At 42.9% G+C, this 21,670-nt stretch overlaps 2 protein-coding genes across 2 annotated transcripts; both read right to left on the bottom strand.

The window, feature by feature from the left end:
• Positions 1-51: 51 nt before the first annotated feature.
• On the bottom strand, positions 52-7,830 carry csdc2b (cold shock domain containing C2, RNA binding b). The gene is made up of 4 exons (XM_082529740.1): positions 7,677-7,830; positions 5,837-6,207; positions 4,994-5,116; positions 52-2,087 (listed from the first exon to the last, which is right to left on the bottom strand). Exons 2-4 carry the CDS (start codon positions 6,016-6,018, stop codon positions 1,925-1,927), a joined length of 468 nt encoding a protein of 155 aa, XP_082385866.1. The 5' UTR covers positions 6,019-6,207; positions 7,677-7,830; the 3' UTR covers positions 52-1,924.
• A 557-nt stretch (positions 7,831-8,387) lies between these two features.
• On the bottom strand, positions 8,388-14,868 carry polr3h (polymerase (RNA) III (DNA directed) polypeptide H). The gene is made up of 6 exons (XM_082531745.1): positions 14,587-14,868; positions 13,433-13,529; positions 13,167-13,253; positions 12,165-12,228; positions 11,800-12,034; positions 8,388-8,944 (listed from the first exon to the last, which is right to left on the bottom strand). The coding sequence occupies exons 1-6, from the start codon at positions 14,695-14,697 to the stop codon at positions 8,894-8,896; spliced, it is 645 nt and encodes a 214-aa protein (XP_082387871.1). The 5' UTR covers positions 14,698-14,868; the 3' UTR covers positions 8,388-8,893.
• Positions 14,869-21,670: the final 6,802 nt, after the last annotated feature.

Below are 21,670 nucleotides of genomic sequence, written 5' to 3'. Positions count from 1 at the left end.
CCTGAGTTGCAGTGGTCAAGCATTTTTCAAAATAGACACACCTTCCAAGAGTCAAGTGAATCATAACCTGCTTTAATGTTCTTTCAAGGCTCAGTAGAAGTGATGACTAGGATTACCACAACGGTGGCTCGTCTACAGAAAGACAAAAACACCAATTAATGAAGTTAAATTTCACAATGAAAAAACTAAAAAAAATCAGGCAGTGACACTGACAGAAAGACAGAGACTCAGTGGAATGCATAAAATGATTTACAGTACAGTTTTCAACCTGAAGAACAACAATATGACAATATGCACTATTGGCACCCAGCTCTGCAACTCTGCAGTCAAGTTGGTTGCAGCCCGTTCTCGTTCTCATGGCGTCTAATACTCCCGTTTTGGTAAAGCCACTGGCGCACACACACGGTGGCCTTTTAGGTTTAGACATTAGGTGTGTAACAAAAACCCTTTGGGATCACATTTTTCCCCATCTTTCAGGATTTATTTTTCACATTTTTGCATTTGTTAGTTAGTACAGCGAAAGGAAAGTGGTGAAATAATTAGGCCTGAAAACTAAAATCATCCAGCAAAAACCAAGTAAACCACATTTCAAAGTGTTAAGCTCTCAAACAGGAAGCAAACAAATGAATCCTGGCAAACTATCTTCTGAGTTGCAGCACCACCATCCCTGCAACCTCCTCATGTGGACTTTAAAGAGGACCATTAACTTGCAGCGTGCACAAATGCCACAGGCAGTGTGTTGAGGTCCAGACGTCAAAGGACATCTTATGCATAATTTGGCAACACAAGCCGCATCTGAGAGAACAGCAGGATTTGACGCTCTGGGATGAGAACGCATTGGCAGTTCACAATCACAATGACTCAGTAAATCACACACATATATGTTTCTATGAACAGAAAACAAAATGTACACACAAGTAATCCATGGCTCCAGATCCTTTGACGAAAGGATTTTTTTAAAAACAAACTAAGACAAATGTCTCGAGTACCGCTGCAGTTTTCGTATTGAAAGTTTCTTAAGTGCAACTTTTAACTGCATTATTTGAAAAACAAAGCAGTCTGACATAGAGACGCACAAACAAACCAACAAGCGAACGATAAAATGAAGTGACCACAAACAAGACAATACAGTAAAAGGTGGTTATTCTTAAAGGAAACGCTTGCAGTAACCTGTATATATTTCATATTTTTGAAATGTTAATGTTTGATCTTGTCTGCCTCGGTCTCCCATCACAACAGACAACATTTCCCTCTCAGTTGTGTGTCTTAAAATGGTGATCTGAAACAAAAAGGAGGTCCTGTCATGGGTGCAAATATGGAAGTAGTTACTGTAAGATTTGTAGGGATTTTGTTTTTGTGGGTTTTTAATGCTAAACCAGTTTTAACTTCTTTAGATCTTTTCAGACTTAATACTATTTTTTAAATATTTTAACACATTGAATACAAAGTTCCTACTCATCTGTTCAAAGTTGGACATGTGAGTATGTTGTGATAAGTGATCTGACCCAGACATGTGATCCCTGAAACTTTGGTGAGCTGCTATCAGGGGAAGTAAAACCGAATCCAGCCTGTTGTTCAACTTTCTCTGCCCAGTTTACTCCTCACTTATGTCAGTTTTCAGAATAATATAACAGCATGATGTCTTTTCTACTTTTTCATCCTTTACAGACCCATCCTTTCAAAGCTCTCACAGGTCAGTTTACAATCCCAAACAAAATTCATGAGAGCAGTGGACACTTTTGAACAGGACATGTCAGCTCTGTAGGGTAGACACAAAAACAACTTCATTATTGACTCTTATTAACACCGGGCATGTTTTCTGTGAAAGGAAAACCTTTAAAAAAAAAGTGTCAGTCCCAGAGCCCCTCTTTCAGCGCACACCAAATCCAGTCCAGTGCAGCCCAACAGGCCCACAGCTCCCTCCCTACGAGCTGATGATCTGCCCAGACCAGGTCTCATGTTTCGTTCCTGGCTTGAGGTGTGCGATCTTCACCTCCACCGCCTGCACCTTCAGGTTTTTGGGTGGGACCCGGCATACTTTGTATGTGACTTCATCTCCCTCGACTGGGACGTATTCCCCCTCGATGCTGAAACGTAGAAAATTCAGGACAATGAAACAGAATTAGAGCGTTTTGCTTTGCAATGAGGATAAAAGCTGACAGGAACACAGAGTGAGGGAAACAATTATTTGATCCATGCCGGAATTTGTAAGTTTGCTTGCTTACAAAAAACAAAGTCTCTAATTTATATGGTAGATTCAATGGAAAACGAAGCAACAAAAGAAATCCAGAAAAAAAGAACAGGTTACATGAAAGTTATCAAATGATTTGCATGTCATTGAGTAATAATGAGTATTTGATCCTCAAGCAAAACATGACCTAGCATGTGGTGGGGAAGTCTTTGTTGGTTAGCACAGTTTATTATAGTCGGTCACCAGGTTTGCACACATCTCATGAGGGATTTGCTACTTCTCTTTACTACTACTCCTATGTTACTCTTTACAGAAATCTTTTAGTTTTCTTTACTGTTGCTTGGCAACTTAAATCACCAGCTCCCTCCACAGATTGTTACGGTTCTGGGTCAGTGTTGACCCAGCATTTTGAGTTTCTTATATTTTGGTCTATTTTTGCATTATGGATTATTTTCTGATGTTCTGGTGCTTTGATTATTATTATTATTATTATTATTATTATTATTATTATCATCATTATAGATCTGTTTCAGTTATTCTTGGTGAGGTATCAGTTCTTAGGTTTTGGGTTCTCATGTGTATTGCAGTTTCTGTTCAGTGTCTAGTCTGTCTCTGTGTCGTGTCTGCATCTTTGTTTAGTGGTTCCTTGTTTCCTGTCTTATTGTGAAAGTCTTTGTCTTATGTTAGTGTGTGCAGCTTAGCTCCCCCGTCTCGTTAGCCCTGATCTCCCCCAGCTGTGTCTCCCTTCTGTTACCCATTCCCTGATTACCACCCTGTGTATATTAGCCCTGTGTTGTCCTCAACCCAGTGTCGCGTCGTACCCTCAGATCCTGCCTGTGTGTTCCAGTTAGTGGTTTCATGTTTGGTTTCTGTTTTGTTGGTGCCAGCAATAAAGCTGTGGTTTTCAGTTATATTTCCATCTGAGAGTCCTGCACTTGGATCCACATCTCCACCTGCCCGCACACAGAGCCCTGACACAGATTTTCAATCAGACTGAAGTCTGGAGACTAGTTTGGCCACTCCATGACCTTAATGTGTTTCTTCTTTAGCCTCTCCTTTGTCGGTATGTTTTGGGTCAGTGTCATGTTAGAAGACCCATCAACGACCCATCAGTGTTCGGCCTGAGGGAGGGAGGATTGCAGTACATTGCCACATCTATTAGTTCCTGAACAAACTGAACCTGTCCTGTACCCTTAGCAGAAAAATAGCCTCAAAGCATAATGTCTCCACCTTTGTGCTTGGCTTTGGGGGTGGTGTTCTATGACTTATACTCAATATTTCTCTTTTTCCATGCGGGTCAAGTTCGAGACCCACCATGGGTCCAAAACTTGACCCATCATGGAGCTAGATTTTGCTTTCACCTAACCATAATCCTTTCTTCTAATCCTTCTCTGAGTTATTTAGGTGTTCATTGTAAAACTGTAAAACTTCTTGAGCAGAGGGACTTGCAAGATTTCAGTCCATTGCAGCGTGTTCTTGGTTACTGTGGTCCACGCTGCCATAAGGCAAGATCATGCATGAAGCTCCAGATCGAGGGCGACTGATATTATATTTCTTCCATTTCCCAGTAATCATGTAGACAGGTGTCTCCTTCTGACCAAGGTCTTTAGTCTATTCCATTCTTTTGCAGGTCTACTGTCTTGTCCCTGATGTCCCTTGGTCGGCCTTTGGTTTTGAGTATCATAGTGGAGAGGTTGGAATGGGAGAAACTGTCAACAGATGTGGTACATGTGCATAATGAGTTTGGATCATAAACATGTGTAACTGACTGATTGTAAGCTGTGTGCCACATCAGTGAGAGTCAGAATTCTTGCAGGTTTGTAGTGGATCAAAGACTTATTTCACACAGTCACATGCAAATCATTTTTTTGTGAGTTAGGAAATTCAAAAGTCAGCAGGGGGTCAAATGATTATTTCCTAGCTGTACAGGAGGCGCCATCAACAATTTATAATCCGCTTATGTAAAAATTACAACAGAAAATCTGTTTTTAACTTTTTCGCGTTATTCACACAACATGTGAGAACCTGTTTGAAAATCACGACCATTTGAAGCCGCTTCTATTTTAACTATTCTGTCTAAATTTCCTCCACACTGCACAATGAGCCAAAGAAGCAGCGACTTACAGGGATAGGCTGACATTTGGGAAAATACCAAAACCATTCACATGATGAAGTGTGGAGCTAGAGCACACAGAGGAGAAAGCAGCTCTTTCCCCTCCATTCAGAGCCTAACATCGATCTCTCGTCTCCTCTGAGCTACCAATTAACTTAAAAAGATTTAAAACAGTGGCTGTTGTTTTTACATTTATGTGTACTGACAGAGAAAGCTACATGCCTTCTCCTTCCACTCTCACAAACAGACGTGAGAGTAGTAAAACGCCTCATCCAAGCAACTCAATCCTCTCCAAAATGTAAGACTGCTCTCTTTAAAGGAATTGTTCCCTTTACACAATAAGGTCCAGACATCCGTTCATAGAAAGAAAATTGGAAGACAGCCCCAGGGTAACAGGATCATCCTGCATAATCAGTTTGCACCAGTTTGCAGAGTCTTTACTAACATTTGCCACATTGCTTGTCAAAAAATCATTTTAAAAAATCACTACAGATGAGCTTTTCCTGGATTCAGAGTAAGAGAAGTAATAAAGTGAGAGAGAAAAATGCTTTCGATTTGAAAATAAGTACAGAGATGTTTGCTCAGTTCTTCCTGTCCTTCCTGTGCAGTTGACACTGCAGATCCGCTATTTTTTATTCAGCTAACACAACATATTAGTCTGCTGTGCGTTCAGCTTTGTTTCCACTCACTCTGAGATGTGAACAAAGATGTCTTCACCGCCGTGGGAAGGTTGGATGAAACCGTGACCTTGTGACCTGGAGAAGTTCTTACATACTCCTTTAAAAACTGGACCTGAGTGAGCGCGCACAGTGCTGTGGACAGAAAGAGGAAGACAATGAAATCGCTTACATCAACAATAAAATAGGCTTTTTATAGTCCAAAAGCTGTTCTGTTCCTCCAGCGGAGAGTAAACAAATAAGACAAAAAGCAGTCTGGAACAATGCTTATGTGATACATTTAATGGGTCACACTCTTTCAGCCTGACAAATGCAGGCGTGGGATAACAGAGAGAAGCATTTAACAAGGAGGTGAGAAAAGCAGATGAAGTGCTGATGAAATCTGCTCCCACACACACTGCCTCACAACGTCACGGCGCAACGACAGCAGAGACGAGAGCACTAATCTGCTGAGGCACAATCGTCCCACGATGTGTCAGTCCTTCACACATTCTGAGTAACAATACTGCAATTTAAAATTACTCTGTAGCAGGTAAAAGTACTCAGCAACCTGGGGTAACCTGTCGGTCAGTGTTGGATCAGATAGTTTAATGTTGCTGCTGTATTGAGTCAAGGTGGAACTACATTAAACTATTTTATATACCTTTAACTTAAGCATACTTAAGTTAAAGCAGTATCTTAATTGCCTCTTGGGGATAAATAAAGTCTCTCTGATTCTGGTTCTGATTATTCTCTTAAATGTAAGCCAAGCATTTTTTTTTTTAAAAAGTAAGAGATGGAAACATTGAAGTAAGATGCAAGTGCATGAGAACTTTTCATCTCTCACTGCTTTGTAAATAATCTAATGATACGTACGCAGAGTATGTGCGGGTGCGTTTGGTCGGCAGTGGGCTAGGCAGTTCTCGCGGCAGGGGCTGCTCCCTTCCTTCCTCCCACACCCGGCTCCTCTCGCTCAAGAAGGGGAAGGATAGGGTGACAGAGCTGCTGGGGGAACGCAGAGGGGTCCCAGAGGGCGATGTGAGACTGGGGTCCGCCATGTCAGACGTGATAAAGAAGAGGACGATTTAGGGGTGGGGGGATGTTGTAGATGTAGCTGCTGACACTGCTGTCTGTCTTCCTGTGTATCTGTTAGCCCGTATGCTCAGAGGGGCCCGCCTCAGTTTGGGAAACAGGTCTGGGGGAAATTCAGGTCAGCGCTGTTGCCTCAGGTCTGTTAGGAGGACTAGCTGTGAGGAAACAGAGAGCAAGAGAGACCAGGGAGATCAAGGAGCTGTCATTATTTGGCCTGATGGTTGAAGCCAAAAACCACAAACAATTCAAAGAACTAGATCCAAATGTATGTCTTCATATAGATAGATGAAGTTCGCTGAAGGAGAAGAGTTATTGTGCAAGCGAGTAGTGTAAATCGCGTTAATTAACAATACATACACTATAAATCTGCAGCCCTCCATGCACATAATGATTCACAAAGCTGGGAGATTTGTCACTGACAGATTAATAAGATGAGCAATGCAACTGGATGCCAACATCTCACATTTTTAAATCCTTAGCAGAGGTCCTATAGTGCAGATGTATAAGACATGGCACATGATGACACAGTTAAAGCTCAGTTCTTCCTTTCAGGTTAAGAAGAGTCACTAAAAGCATTATTTAGCTGTTTCTGTGTTTGGATAAGTGCATAAACTCATTTTGGGATTGCCTCTTTGCAAATATTGATAATATTCAACTTACAGCTACCTGAATTCCACTTCCAATGTATCAATTTTACTCAACTAAAACTAATAACATGGTCCTGAAAACTAACATCACTATATTTCTATATAACACTATATAACACTAATAGCCTATATTTCATATAAACTGGGTAGGATATCGCGCGCGCGCGCGTGTGTGTGTGTGTGTGTGTAGGGTGTATTTTTCTTTACGCCCACTCATCTGATGATGCAGGCACGCTACGTGACGTCAAAACAGCTGCAGAAGTCCGCGGAGAGTGGCGCGTTCGTGACGTCAGTGTAATCCCAGAGGACTAACTAGAAGGCCCACTTATACTAGCACCTGATATGGCAGTCTGCATGCAAATAAATAAATTAATTAAATTAAATTTAAAGAAAAGCAGCTCTCTGCGTGAATGATAGGTGACTTTTAAGGTGTTTATCACAGAGGGGGGAAAGAAATGAAGCGACAGTTTTCACTTTTACCCACATGCAACAGCTGGAGAACATCTGAATGACAAAATGAATCAAGCAAAAATAATTTAGATGGAAAGGCCTGACTGATTGCGAAGTCTGTCCTCAGAGAATCCACTATTATACACTTTACAACCGGATAAACTGTCGTTTCCTTTGTTTTCGTTTTTCATAGCGTAAAGAAACATTTTCCTCGACTCACACCTGCAAGTGTGCAATTTCTGCGAAAAAATAAGCGGATAAAGCGCTCTGTGTGCTCTGTGTAAGTTGGAACAAAAGCAGGGTGAAAAGTGGCTTCGTCAACAGTCAGAGAGACGACGGAAGGCGACCGATCCTCCACACAATCAGGAAAACACACATCAAGCCTGTCTTTTTCTGATCCAGCTCTGACTGTCAATCAGGCGTGCAAAGAATACAGTACGTCCCGATCCAAGCACAAAGACACACTGACACACACACCCTCTCTGCTGGCACTTACACACGTATGCATTCCCAGAAATGATACTTACTGCATCTGTTCCGTTAGTAGGCTGAGGACGGACAGGGAGTGAGTGCGTGTGTTTTAAGTCAGTGCGTATTATATAACGAGTAATTAAATAAATAAGCCAAATCCGCGCAGATCGACGGAAAACCCTGATGTGACGAAGAGAGAGGCGGGGCGAGTGTAGGGGGGGGGGGGGGGGGGGTGCTGGTGAGTCTGCGCAGCTGGCGGAGATTCCGATGCCGTGATGTGACTGTGTGTGGGAGAGAAAATGACTTCCCTCATTCCTTGACTTCCATGCCAGCCTCGTGTGGTGAAGGCTGGTTTCACCGTGTATGTCGTTTATGCGCTGCTACTGACGGCTTTGCATTTATAGATTTATACTGATGACTGCTGACAGAGTCAGGATGCAAAAATGAGCTCGTGTTCACATTACTTAGTACCCTACATAACGCTACTTATTCAAATGCTGACTTAGTTCATATGTAACATTTCTGCTGCTCCCTTTCCAGCGCAGACTGTCCTTGTTTCACAACATCAACCATGCAGTTGTCACATGAAACAGCCCACTGATTGCACAATAAACACATCTGTGTGTGTAGACTGACATTAAGTGTGCAGAGGGCAGATCTGACTGTGTCCTTCACTGCCCATTACACTGAAGGATTTAAAGGCTGCTCACTAATCCTTTCTGATATACTTTCTATAATCACACAGAATGAAAAATCCACAGAGCAGCTAGCTCTCATTTCGACTTTTATTGTGGAGGAAAAAAAACAGGAAGGGGTGGGGGGTTAGCACACACTGAGGATGTGTGCAGCAGATCCTGGAGGTGGAGGTATGTCAAATAAAAATAACATCTTTTACAACATGCAATGCTGGTGACATATTCTTTTTGATTTTGCCGCTGGATGCAGTTTATATATACAGTAGGGTCACACTTATTTCTCCCCCCTGCCTGAAAGATTTCAACTTAATTACATTAAATGGTAATTAATATTCTTGCATAAAGTCAGTGCTTCCATACAAACTGTCTCGTCCCTTTTAAATTACCCCACATTGTGCATGTGACACAGAAAGGACTGCTGCTCAAAAGGCACCAAGGAAGAACTGGTTCTCCATCACACGGATGCCACATGGGTGGAAACAGGCACCAAAACAGTGGGGTTCAGCGACCTTTGCCGAGGGTCCCTCGTGCCTCAGATCAGCTATGATGTTTGAACAGCTAGCGTTAAAGACTCAGTGCTAGCTGTTCCACCATGACAGCAGCCCGAGCCCTGGCTCACAGATGGTGCCCTGAAACAAAAAGTGGAAAAGGTTAGGGTGGGTGTGATCCTTGACTTTTAGAAGAGTTCAAGCCACTGCACATCCACAAGGCTGTGTAGGTCTCTTGTTTCAGGAAAACGTATACATACCGGTCACATCATACTTCAATTCTTGGTGTAGTAGACACAAAGAAAATCAATGCTGGCTACTATGCTTTCACATAAAGCTGAAGAGCTGAAAAGAGCAACTTGTCACTATGGAAGAACTCAGATTTTACAGATGCCACTCACATTATCTATTCTGCTTACAGGTCTTGTTCGTTATGAATTTTCCATCAATTTTCTCCAGTTTTAAGCATCAATTAAGCTTCTAAATGATCTCCGGGTCTGAACACAACACAACACAGAAACAGCAGAAAAAAAGCTTCCAAAAAGCTAAAAGCTCCACTGCCACAAGTTTGACATTATTTTGCAATCCAGCATTTAAAAAGTTATCTATAAATAAGCATGTACCTAATTTTGTATGCATGAGTAAAGAGAGACAAAACTATTTGGGGCTTGATAAATTTTTTTAACATGCACACACATAACATTTTAATAGTGACCCATTTTTAGACGTGAATGTAATGATATTTGTCTCGCATCAGTGCTGCACCTTCCTCTTACTTCTTTGTACACTAATGTAAATGTCCTGTATCAGTCGGGTTAGGTAAAGATAGCAAAGTTTATGGTCTTCTACTGCACTGCAAACAGGAGTCAGGAGTTCATAGGAAATATCTACTTTAATCAAGTGTTTTATCTTGCTATCTCTAGATGTCCGAGCTCCCAGCATCATTTTCATGAGACCGAACAGCACGACCATAAGAAACGAGGTCTAGCTCCAAAGGTGGTCCCCCCAGAAAAGCTAGAGAACAAAACTGCTATTGCCTTCTTGTTTTTTTTTTCTTAGCTTGTGACACTGACACAACACATCCCACTGCCTAACACAGAGGGATGCAAAAGTCTTGATCACTTTAGTCACACAGTGGTAATTACTTCTTTCACTAGAGCGATGAAAAGGATGGTTTAAAAAAAAACTTTTCTTGTGTCCATTTAGAGACAGCTTGGTAAGAAAAACCTGGTTGACTCCTTCAGCCATACAGATGAAGGCAACGCCTTAATTACCACACGGTTACAGTTAGCGCCATAATTTGTTGGGCACTTTTTTGTCGTTTTTGCCTCTCAACATCACTGCAGTGGATTTTATATCGATCAGTCATAATGCGAGCTTTAATTCAAGGGGTTAAAGGAAAGCATTGCATTAAGTGTTACCAGTGTTGGGAAGGTTACTATTAAAATGTATTCCAAAATGAGTAACAGTAGGGTGGACGTTAGGTAAGGCTGCAAATTTTGCAGCGATCTCATATAGAAAACTATTCCGTGCATATATAAAACAGGTCCACGGCTCCGAACCGTAGTAAAGGGACCTCTGGCTAATGTGTTGGGCTCCGTGTCGGGCTCGTAACCAAAAACTAGCTTTACTTTCTTGTCTGGGTCAACTTTGCTAGCGAGAGACAGAGAGAAGCGTTGAAAGGCTGCTTCAACAGAACTTATTGTTTCGGAGGAAAACACGAACACAGTGTACAGTCGAGTCTTAATAGCTTACTTACAACTGGACTACACTGCCCATGAGGCTACATTCGTTAGGGCTATGCCTGTAACACTCTGCCTGTTGCCCTCATATTAAAAGATTTTTTGAACAATAATTTTAAAAAATATTTCTTCACGTCATAATGCAGGCTGCATGTAGAGGTGACCTGGGCCGCGAGATTGAGACACAGGCATTGGAGCCTCTTAATGCATGTTTTTTGGGGTTTCCACCAGCGTGGAATTACCAAAAATAGAGAGCGCACAGCCTAACATATGAAACAGGAAAAGACCGCTGTGTAATCCATCGCTTTCAACAAAGTAACTTTATTCTGAATACCACCTCTTGAAATGGTAACTGTAACAAAATACAGTTACTCATATTTTGTATTTTCAATACGTAACGCCGGTACATGTATCCCAATACTCCAGACATTTTTATACAAAGTCCGTCATGTACAAAGGCTCAGAATTAACTGATCAACTGGTTAATTGTCATTTAAAAATAGAGATAGTTTTTAAAAACTGGATGGAAACACTTTGTAGTCAGTGACTGTGAAGTCTTGAAAGACCTGTGGTCATCGCCAAATGCTCCGTCTCCTCCTTTGAGATGCTCTACCTCATTCAGTAGCTGCTTGTTTGTGTTGTATTTGTGGGTGTCAGGTGACTGACTCAGCCACCGAAGAACCTCCCGTTTCTTGAGTTAAATTTACAGTTTAATTCGGGTCATTATCCAGTTTTGCGGCATTTGTCTGAATCTCAACAGCGAGTTCAGCGCGCTACACTTCACAATTTATCCTGCTGCTTCAAAAATGGGTAACGTCATCAATAAACACCAGTAAACCAGTTACACAGGTATGTCTATATGTATATATGCAATAACATTTCCACTGCAACACTTCCATGTTTGACAGGCAATGCGGTATTATGTGGCTTATCACTCCTTCATACTTTCCTCTATCTGTCAGTCAAGTTCGTCTTGATTTCTCCTTGTTGCTCTTTTAGATGTTTTCAGGTGAGATCTAATCTTACCTTCTTATCCTTGAGTGTAACCAGCAGTTTGCACTTTGCTATAAACTCTCTGTATTTCCATTAATGAAAGTGTCTCTTTTTTTTGTGAAACGCTTTGAATTAAAAGCTGAAAGTCTGCAATTTCACTGCACTTCAGTCACATCTGACTTTTGATTTAAAACTGATTGCGGTAGTAAAACACAGCTTTATGATGTTTAATGAAGACGATAAGAAAGTGTATCTTCTTACAATCAGCGTATATGGTGCCTCTTTCTTCTCCCCGCCGTCTTCTTTCGGTGGTGCCGTTGACTGTCCCGGTTGTGCCGCCGTATCAGAGGCGGCAGTGGCCGGGCCTGTTGGTGACGTATCCACAAAGACTTCATCTGTCACCCTGAAACGGATCTCCTCTCCTTGGTCCATGTAGAGGTCATGGGCACCCTCATCTGTCTCATACTCCCAAAGCCAAACTTGCTCGGCTTCATCACTGAAGTGGCAACTAAGGAAGGCTTCACTTAAGCTAAGAAAATAACCTAAACATCATTTTGATTATAATAACAGGGATTTGGAAACAAACCTGCACTTTATGTAATTCACAGAAACGTATGTCAGGATACAATTTTGCAGGCTGCTGAAGTGACTCTGGTGGGATGAGAATGTCATCAAAGAAGCCCATGGTCACTGTGAAGCAGAGAAGTGCTTTAGAAAGGTACTTTTATATTGCCTGCTGCAGATGAAAGTAGGGACACAGGAAGTTTCTTAAGCAGACTTTAAAGAAAAGCTTCACGATCATCTTTAAATACCTTGTAGAAAATATTTTAATCAAAAATCATATATAATGATGTTTTTTTATATACAGTATTTACAAAGACTGCGCAATGAGAAGACTGCACATAAGATGCGACCGACCCGCTTGCATATGAACTTCTTTCTAAAGGCACAAAAACAGGGAGGAGAATATTTAAATCAAGCGTCCAAACTGATTTACTAAAATTCACAACGCACGGTGCTAATTGTTCCAATATTTAAAGCCAAAAAAAATCCCATGATCGTGGTGGTAACACTCCAGTAACTGCAACTGAAAGCTGTTTGGTATGTAGACTTGAAACAGGGTCTTGTGCAGTAAGTTTGACAACACGGTAGATGAGCTCATCCATGATTTTGAATGATGCGGTGGGACTGATTTTGTATTCTCCTGTTTCTATGATCTTTTGATACAGTGTTTGACATTCTGTAGGTTCCTGCTGTGCCTTCCATACTGTCTTAACCATAATGGAAAGTTATTTGGAGGGTACCAATAAAGCATACATGAGGGTGGCACCTTCTGGCACTGGAGACACTGACAAGTTATTTATATTTTTTAAGCAAAAGGTTCCAAAATGTTGATTTGTAGAAAGTCTCTGCATTACTGCACAGTTAATAGCTTAAATACTGGTTAAAAAAAACTTCTAAAGATGTCACCCTGAACTCTGGGAGATTTTGATGGTTGGTTTCGAGGCTAATATCAGTCAGCAAGGAGAATGCTTGTTTGTTGCCGCCCTAACCTTCCTCTGAGGGTGTGGAGAATAAACGTGCAGACACATGTGTTAAAATGGTGCTGTGCAGATGTCAAAAATTACCGTAAACTCCCTCCTGACTGCAGTACTTGATCTTGCCGATGAGGATCTCATCAAGGAAGGGGTGAAAAACAACATACCTGAAATGAACTGACACAAAGACCAGAGAAGGTAAGGAGGAGGTACCACTCACCACCATCTACCTTGTTTGTGCACTAACAGTAGAAAAAGGTGAGTTTTGCTTTGATGTCTGAGGTATTACAAGCAGTATATGACTTTAACTCAACTACAGCAAGGCTGTCTCAGCTATTTGATGATGATCGTCATACCTTTGGTGTGAGAGGCTCCATCTCCTGGGAATATATAGGAGTCCTCGAGTTTTGTGATGTCGTACAAGCAGATGCAGAGTCCCACGTTATAGACCACCTAATGTAAGCACAGCACTACACAATTTAACACACAAACTTCTGCTAAAAGGACAATATATGTTCAGTATTTTAGCTGCCAAATACTGGTATTATGTGCTTGCTAATAAATGCTTTCTTGTCTATAAATCAGGACTCTGCTATATGCCTAATATAAATACAGTAGCAACATATTTTTAAGGAATAATATTAAATGTATCTTTTTTTTTTTAGCCAAAAAGACAAAGTAAAGAATATTTTTCAGAGCTGTGTGCACTTTTTAAAGACATGTAAATATTTACATTTCTCACAGAATCATTTCCATTCCTCATTATGGGTTAGAGTACTGATGATGGCAGGTTTATTTACAGCACTGAGGCTCAGTTTCCGAAAGAAAGACCAGTCTTATCCTAAAAATGTTTGTAAATGGAATTCCCTATTAAAATTGTTGTATCTCAAGTCTAGGTGGCAATGCCATGTCTTCTCTTACTGAAGATGCCTCAATACATTGCATCTCTTCTCAAAGTACTACTCATGAGGTGAACTATCAAGAACTTCAGTGTTTAAAGGCTTGTACCGTTGAAGGAGACTAGTAATGGGTATCTAAAGGCTTTTTTGATCAGGCTCTGACCACAGGAGTAGTTCAGATAACCTGGATGGGTCTCAGCAAGGTTTAGGGTCACCAGATGCCATGGAAACATTAGCCTTTCTTGAACTCTATTAGAGGGATGATCACTTTCCACAACATACGCCCTCATTTTATGTTTTAGTGATAACGATGATAATGGTGAGTGCTTTCCAAGATCTCACACAGGTGTTCGAGTTATCTAAGCCCTTTGTTTAGTGACCTACACTAGTTTTATCTGCTAAAGGGCAAAGTGAAACCAAATCGTACTGAATAACAGAGCCACTGAATCCACTCAGTGCAGAGGTCGGGTTTTTCCTTGCATTTGCCACCCACGCGTATAGCTTAAAAATAAGAGGATGAATTTATAAAGGACCCTGGATGAACTGTTAGTACAGCTTATGTTTTGTGTGGTGAAAATTGATCCTAAGTCTGCTAGAATTGTCTCCATCACCTTGTTGGCCAGTTTCTTGTTCAGTTCCTCCGCAACAGCCTCGTTGAGTTGCCGGTGAAAATTCCACGGCGGAATCCGCACCGTGTCGACCATTTCCACCAGCACGAACATGACCGGACACTGGTCACCTACCCACTAATTAACATGCGTTGAAATAATAATAAAAGCAATAAAAACATTAATTAATGATTAGAAAGTAGTATCCACGTTTCTTGTTTGTTTGTTTTTGCGACAGCTGATTTACGGCATGTCGCAATTCTAAACGGCTACGGCAGGTTTTTGGTGCCACCTAGTGGATGTAACACTGCAATTGCTAAAAAATACCGCAAACCATGGACTCGTTAGTGTAACATACCACGGCCTGCCACGACATGCCAGAAAGGGCCAAAAGCTTGGAGGTTCTGGTACTTCATACCCCCGGCTGTGTAGTCCAGAAGGGTCAAGTCAAGTCAGAAAACCTGGTCTGTTGAGGGCAATTACCAAAGTCACCTTGAATTTGGTTGCTACTTTATTACCGAGATTACGGTAAGGGTGCTGAGTAGCTGAATAAGAAGTCTGCGCTGCAATTTTGAAATTGTTAATTTGTTAGCAAAAGTTACATTCTGCTACTTAATCCAATACAGGTTTTTATAATAAATTATTATACATACATCATAAATCATAACCAAAAATGTGATGAGTCATAAATCATGTAATAATTAAATCCTTAAGAGCTGACGACAAATCTGTAAAGAAATTCCATTTTGACTTTCGTTCTATCGACAATTATTATTGATTGATTGATTTTCATTACAACAAAGATTTAATAGGTTTCTGTAAATTATTGTTATTAATAATAACAATAATAATTCATGTTTAAGTTTAACTCATGTCAGTCCATGGTAACTGTCTTATCATACTAGTGTACATTTAAAAAAAATATTAGTGTTACATCTTGATGCATGCTCAATCATCCAGGAAAGTAAATCTCCAAAAGTTGATTCTGTTCATCTGGACGTAGCGTTTTGTGGGAGAAACGTTTCATCACTCATCCAAGTGACTTCTTCAGTCTCAGCTGACTGCAGGTTTCCCCAAATCTTATAAACAGTACATTTGCATAATGACTGAAACCAGCCCACTGAAGGGACAATGGGCTCGGAGGTCAGTTCCTTAATCATAATTATGCAAATTCTCATGACCACTGATCAACAACCACTGATCAATGGCCGTGAGTACCATTCACAGAGAGTTGGGGAATGGCTACAATCACAGCATTGTAAGATGGCCAAAGATGTACCCTTAGGCCCCCTCCTCGATTCAGAGATGGTCTTTCCCTTTTCACGTAAATGGCCTCCTTGACTCCGCGCTCAAACCAGCGTTCCATCCTGGACAGGGAGGAACGCTGGTTTGAGCGCGGAGTCAAGGAGGCCATGGCTGTTGATCAATGGTCCTAACCCTAACCTTAAGAGAGCTGTGCATAAACAAATACTCCCAAACTTCAATAAACTGAGGCAACATTGTAAAGAAGAGTCGGTCGAAATTCCTCCTCCACAGTTTGCAAAACTCTGAACATATTTTAATGACAGCTGATGTTTACTCTCCACTTGAGTTAACACAGCAAAACACACTTTTCAGCTTTTTGTGTATTTTTAAACTGAGTTGGGGTTTTTTGTTTCTTTTTTGACACCTGGAATGTAAATGTGCATTTCTTTAATGCATGAAGCCTCAGGGTTTGTGTTTGTGTGAACAGTGTGATTTATAGTCGCCTGCACCAACATCGTGCCAAATGCATTTGCCTTCTGCCTGTTAGATTTTAACTCACAAAAATGTACTTGTGGGAAACTGGCACAAGTACAGGGGAGAAATTAGAGCACTGTGTGTGCTGCCCACATCCGTGCACCCAGCAACTGAATCAGGAGGAGCCACAGTCAGCTGATCTGGAGTCTGATCTCTCCGTAGCAGAGGGCCCAAAAAATGCACCAAGGAACAGATGCTCTTTAAAGAGATCATAAATGCCGTAATTACAAGCGCCTCAAGAAAGGCAAAGGTGTCACCATCCGAAGAGTCAGCGTCTCTGTGGGCGCAAGTTAAAGAAAAACCACTAAATATCAAACAAAAGAGGATCAAAAGTCTTGAAAAAGCCATTTTTAAAGACATTTCAAAGGTGCTGGATATTCCATAAAGACTGCACTGGCTGTAGCTCAGCCGCACCAGGAAGTGGTCATTCAAAGATCGCCTCTTCCGAAAGAAGCGAAAACTACGAACAAGGTTATTCTCATGGTGTGGTGTGGAAAAACAGAGGACGATGGAGGCCAACTACCAGAAACTAAAAAGATCTCCAAAAGACTTTTACAAGAGTTCGAAGATAATATATTTCCAATCACCATCTGGTGTTAGTGGCAGATCTTATGATGCTGACAAAAAAGAGCATGCGAGCGCACTTATTTATGCTGTACATGCTGCAAAAACTTCCCACTAAAAACCTTTGGTTAAGCAATGGATCCAAAGGAAGAGGTGGAGGAGGAGGAGGTGGTCTAGGACACCGGGAGGAGGTGGGGGAACATAATTGGCCATCGGGCTCTTGTAAATGTCCCTGGTCAGCGTGGAGGGAATGTCACTATGTGCGCAGCCATCAGAACAACGAGGAATACTCCACTGCCATGCAATTCTAGGAACCTATAACACTATGCTTCTCCTTGCTTTTCTTGATGGTCTAAAACAACATATGTTCCAGCTGGACTACAGGGAACCAGCACAGCCAGAGCAGCCTCACTAAGTTGTTGTTTGGGATAATGTCAGCTTCCATCGTGCTGCTCTGGTTCATTACTGGTTTACCAAAAACACTAATGTCTTTCTGCCTGCATACTCTCCCTTTCTAAACCCAATAGAGGAGTTATTTTCGGCATGGTGGTGGAAAGTGTACGACAGAGAACCTTATGTCCGTGTTCACCTCCTACGGGCCATGGAAGAAGCCTGCCTAGATATATCAGTAGATGCATGCCAGGGGTGGATCAGGCATGCATGAGGATTTTACCCCCGCTGCCTGGCCAGGGCCAATATAGCCTGTGATGTGGATGAGATTTTCTGGCCTGACTCAGACCAAAGACAGGATGCTGAGGTGGAATAATGTTTTTGGTGTGTGTTGTACTGTATGGTACATGAATAAAAATGTGCCACTGTAGATACATTGGTTGCGTCTTTTGTGTTCATTATGTGAAAAGGTTTAGAGGGGAAGAACCACAAGCAACGTAACTTGCCAGTTTTGGAAATATTGTTTTTAATTTATTGCACCAATGTGTAAGACTATGTTATAGTGTGTGTGTTTTTGAGGCCTTGTGTGTGATGTCTGTGGGCAAAGTTTGGTTTTTCAGCAATAGTGAATGGTTTTGAGTTTAGAGCTTCATTTTGACCCAACAATACAATGTTTGGGAAATTGGGTGAGACGTTATGGATTTGTGTTTACTGTTTGATTGATCCTTTTGATTTGTGATCCTCTGGAGCTTCTTCTGAACCGAGAGAGCAGGGAATCCAGCTGATGGTGAGCGTGTTGAGTATTTACCTAAACAGCCCACTACTCCCCAAAATCCAGACTCTGTGTTTCCCTTCCTCTTGATAGACTCTTCTACCACACCAAGCATCCAGCTTGTACTGTCTCCAACCTCGACATCCCAGCTGTGAGTCCCTGAGTTAAAGCCCTCAGAGCTCATGACAGAATAGAACCAATCAAACCTCTCTGGATTATCAGGAAGCCGCTGCCTCGCTCCTTCTCTCACTGTTCAGATCTTTAGACATGATAAGGTCTGGATGAGCAGTGTTTGGGTCCAGAATGAGAGGAGTGTAGGAGACCATGTTCTTCATGTTGTTCCAGATGTTGAAGGTCAAGTTGCCCAGGTGTTTGGCTCAGTCTATCAGAGCTCCTGAAGGCAGCTGTGGATCATCCAGCAGGGGGCAGCGCTGGACTTTTTCAAACGAGAACAGCTTGTACAACTGAGGGATCGTATAAGAACCGGAAAGGGCATGTTTAGAGGTGTGGGCCTGCTCCTGAAATTAAATTATTTTATCTCCAAAAATGTGTGAGTGCAGGTGTTTATTGCAGGTCAAAAAACATTTTCTGAAGCTCAGAAAATAAATTGTGACTCAGTGTTGTAAGCTTTTGTTTCAGGCTTTCTTCTGGTTATTTGTCAGTTTCCCCAACAGTGGGAGTGTTGTCCAGTCACACAAAAACAGGTGGTGTTTAGATGGATTCACTTTGTTACAGACCTATAAAAGTGAAATGGATTGTAAACATGTGTTTTTGGCTCCTCTCACTGAACAACCAACAGTTACTGCAGGGTGGGCAACTCCAGGCCTCAAGGATATCACCCAGAGATGGGCCTGAGATGGCCCTATATATATACACACACACATATATATATATATAACAAACAACACCCAGCACGCCCCTGCGGGCGGTTTATCCTTCAAGCTCGGGTCCTCTACCAGAGGCCTGGGAGCTTGAGGGTCCTGCGCAGTATCTTAGCTGTTCCCAGGACTGCGCTCTTCTGGACAGAGATCTCCGATGTTATTCCCGGGATCTGCTGGAGCCACTCGCCTAGCTTGGGAGTCACCGCACCTAGTGCTCCGATTACCACGGGGACCACCGTTACCTTCACCCTCCACATCCTCTCGAGCTCTTCTCTGAGCCCTTGGTATTTCTCCAGCTTCTCGTGTTCCTTCTTCCTGATATTGCTGTCATTCGGAACCGCTACATCGATCACTACGGCCGTCTTCTTCTGTTTGTCTACCACCACTATGTCCGGTTGGTTAGCCACCACCATTTTGTCCGTCTGTATCTGGAAGTCCCACAGGATCTTAGCTCGGTCATTCTCCACCACCCTTGGGGGCATCTCCCATTTTGACCTCGGGACTTCTAGGTTATACTCCGCACAGATGTTCCTGTACACTATGCCGGCCACTTGGTTATGGCGTTCCATGTATGCCTTGCCTGCTAGCATCTTGCACCCTGCTGTTATGTGCTGGATTGTCTCTGGGGCATCTTTACACAGCCTGCACCTGGGGTCTTGCCTGGTGTGATAGACCCCAGCCTCTATGGATCTTGTACTCAGAGCTTGTTCTTGTGCTGCCATGATTAGTGCCTCTGTGCTGTCTTTCAGTCCAGCTTTGTCCAGCCACTGGTAGGATTTCTGGATATCAGCCACCTCCTCTATCTGCCGGTGGTACATACCGTGCAGGGGCCTGTCCTTCCATGATGGTTCCTCGTCTCCCTCCTCTTTCTTGGGTTTCTGCTGCCTGAGGTATTCACTGAGCACTCGGTCAGTTGGGGCCATCTTCCCAATGTATTCTTGGATGTTCCTTGTCTCATCCTGGACTGTGGTGCTGACACTCACCAGTCCCCGGCCCCCTTCCTTCCGCTTAGCGTACAGCCTCAGGGTGCTGGACTTGGGGTGAAACCCTCCATGCATGGTCAGGAGCTTTCTTGTCTTTATGTCAGTGGCTTCTATCTCCTCCTTTGGCCAGCCTATTACCCCAGCAGGGTACCTGATCACGGGCAGGGCGTATGTGTTGATGGCCCGGATCTTGTTCTTACCATTCAGCTGACTCCTCAGGACTTGCCTGACCCTCTGCAGGTACTTGGTGGTTGCAGCCTTTCTAGCGGCCTCTTCATGGTTCCCATTTGCCTGCGGGATCCCCAGGTACTTGTAACTGTCCTCTATGTCTGCAATGTTGCCTTCTGGTAGTTCAATCCCCTCAGTTCTGACTACCTTCCCTCTCTTTGTTACCATCCGACTACACTTCTCCAGTCCGAACGACATTCCAATGTCATTGCTGTATAGCCTGGTAGTGTGGATCAGTGAATCGATGTCTCGTTCACTCTTGGCATACAGCTTGATGTCATCCATGTACAGGAGGTGGCTGACAACTGCTCCGTTCCATAGTCGGTATCCGTAGCCAGTCTTGTTAATGATCTCACTGAGGGGGTTCAGGCCTATGCAGAACAGCAGTGGGGACAGAGCATCTCCTTGGTAGATCCCGCACTTGATGGTAACTTGTGCTATGGGCTTGGAGTTGGCCTCTAGTGTTGTACGCCACATCCCCATTGAGTTCCTGATGAAAGCTCTTAGGGTCCCATTGATCTTGTACAATTCTAGGCATTCCAGTATCCAGCTGTGGGGCATTGAGTCATAGGCCTTCTTGTAATCAATCCAGGCAGTGCACAGGTTGGTCAGTCTGGTCTTGCAGTCTCGGCTGATTGTTCTGTCTACCAGTAGCTGGTGTTTTGCACCTCTGGTATTCTTGCCAATTCCTTTCTGTGTCCCGCTCATGTATTGACCCATGTGCCTGTTCATCTTAGCCGATATGATGCCTGACAGGAGCTTCCATGTAGTACTGAGGCAGGTTATTGGTCGGTAGTTGGAGGGGACTGGTCCCTTCTTGGGGTCCTTGGGGATCAGGACCGTCCGGCCTTCAGTTAGCCATTCCGGGTGTCTCTCGTTAACTAGCAGCTGGTTCATTTGTGCTGCCAGACGCTCGTGGAGTGCAGTCAGCTTCTTCAGCCAGTAGGCGTGAACCATGTCGGCCCCTTTCTTGGATATCTGCCACTGTGATGGTTACTGGACCCTGTTCAGGGAGGTCGCTGTGGTCTGCCCTCAGATCCACTAGCCACTGAGCATTGCCGTTATGGGTTGCATCCTTCTCCCATATGCTCTTCCAGTATTGCTCCGTCTCCAGCCTTGGTGGTGCTGTTCTCTTATTGTTCCCTTGCCACTGAGAGTACACCTTTGCTGGTTCTGTGGAGAACAGCTGGTTTATTCTCCTGCCTTCTATCTCTCTGGTGTACCTCCTCAAGCGGCTGGCCAAGGCTGTGAGTCTTTGCTTGGCAGTTTCCAAGGCCTCAGGTATGGACAGCTTGCTGTATTTCTTAGGCACCTTATTTGTCGCACCTTTCTGCAACTCTGTTAGTTGGCTAACCTCCTTCTGTGCTACTTTGATCTTGCCCTCTAGCCTCCTTCTCCATGGAGGGTACTGCCCCTTGTGGCTGTTCAACTTGTAGCCAAGCATCTCACTGATCACTGCTGCCGTATTGTAGATCAGCTTGTTAGTGTCG

Source organism: Aulonocara stuartgranti (assembly GCF_965226115.1).
Source record: "Aulonocara stuartgranti genome assembly, chromosome: 4".
In the NCBI taxonomy this organism is placed as follows: Eukaryota; Metazoa; Chordata; class Actinopteri; order Cichliformes; family Cichlidae; genus Aulonocara; species Aulonocara stuartgranti.
The sequence above is the reverse complement of the archived record's forward strand: the minus strand, read 5'-3'. Positions and strand labels throughout refer to the sequence as shown.

What these genes read in the sequence shown, in the direction of transcription:
- csdc2b (XM_082529740.1), bottom strand. Translation starts at nt 6,018, where the DNA reads ATGGCGGACCCCAGTCTCACATCGCCCTCTGGGACCCCTCTGCGTTCC. An exon ending in CGCACCCGCACATACTCTGC is followed by an intron (nt 5,117 to 5,836) that starts GTACGTATCATT and finishes TTCTGTCCACAG; the next exon opens with CACTGTGCGCGCTCACTCAG. An exon ending in ATCTTTGTTCACATCTCAGA is followed by an intron (nt 2,088 to 4,993) that starts GTGAGTGGAAAC and finishes TCTACGTTTCAG; the next exon opens with CATCGAGGGGGAATACGTCC.
- polr3h (XM_082531745.1), bottom strand. Translation starts at nt 14,697, where the DNA reads ATGTTCGTGCTGGTGGAAATGGTCGACACGGTGCGGATTCCGCCGTGG. An exon ending in ACAAGAAACTGGCCAACAAG is followed by an intron (nt 13,530 to 14,586) that starts GTGATGGAGACA and finishes TGCTTACATTAG; the next exon opens with GTGGTCTATAACGTGGGACT. An exon ending in CTTCAGCAGCCTGCAAAATT is followed by an intron (nt 12,035 to 12,164) that starts GTATCCTGACAT and finishes TTGCCACTTCAG; the next exon opens with TGATGAAGCCGAGCAAGTTT.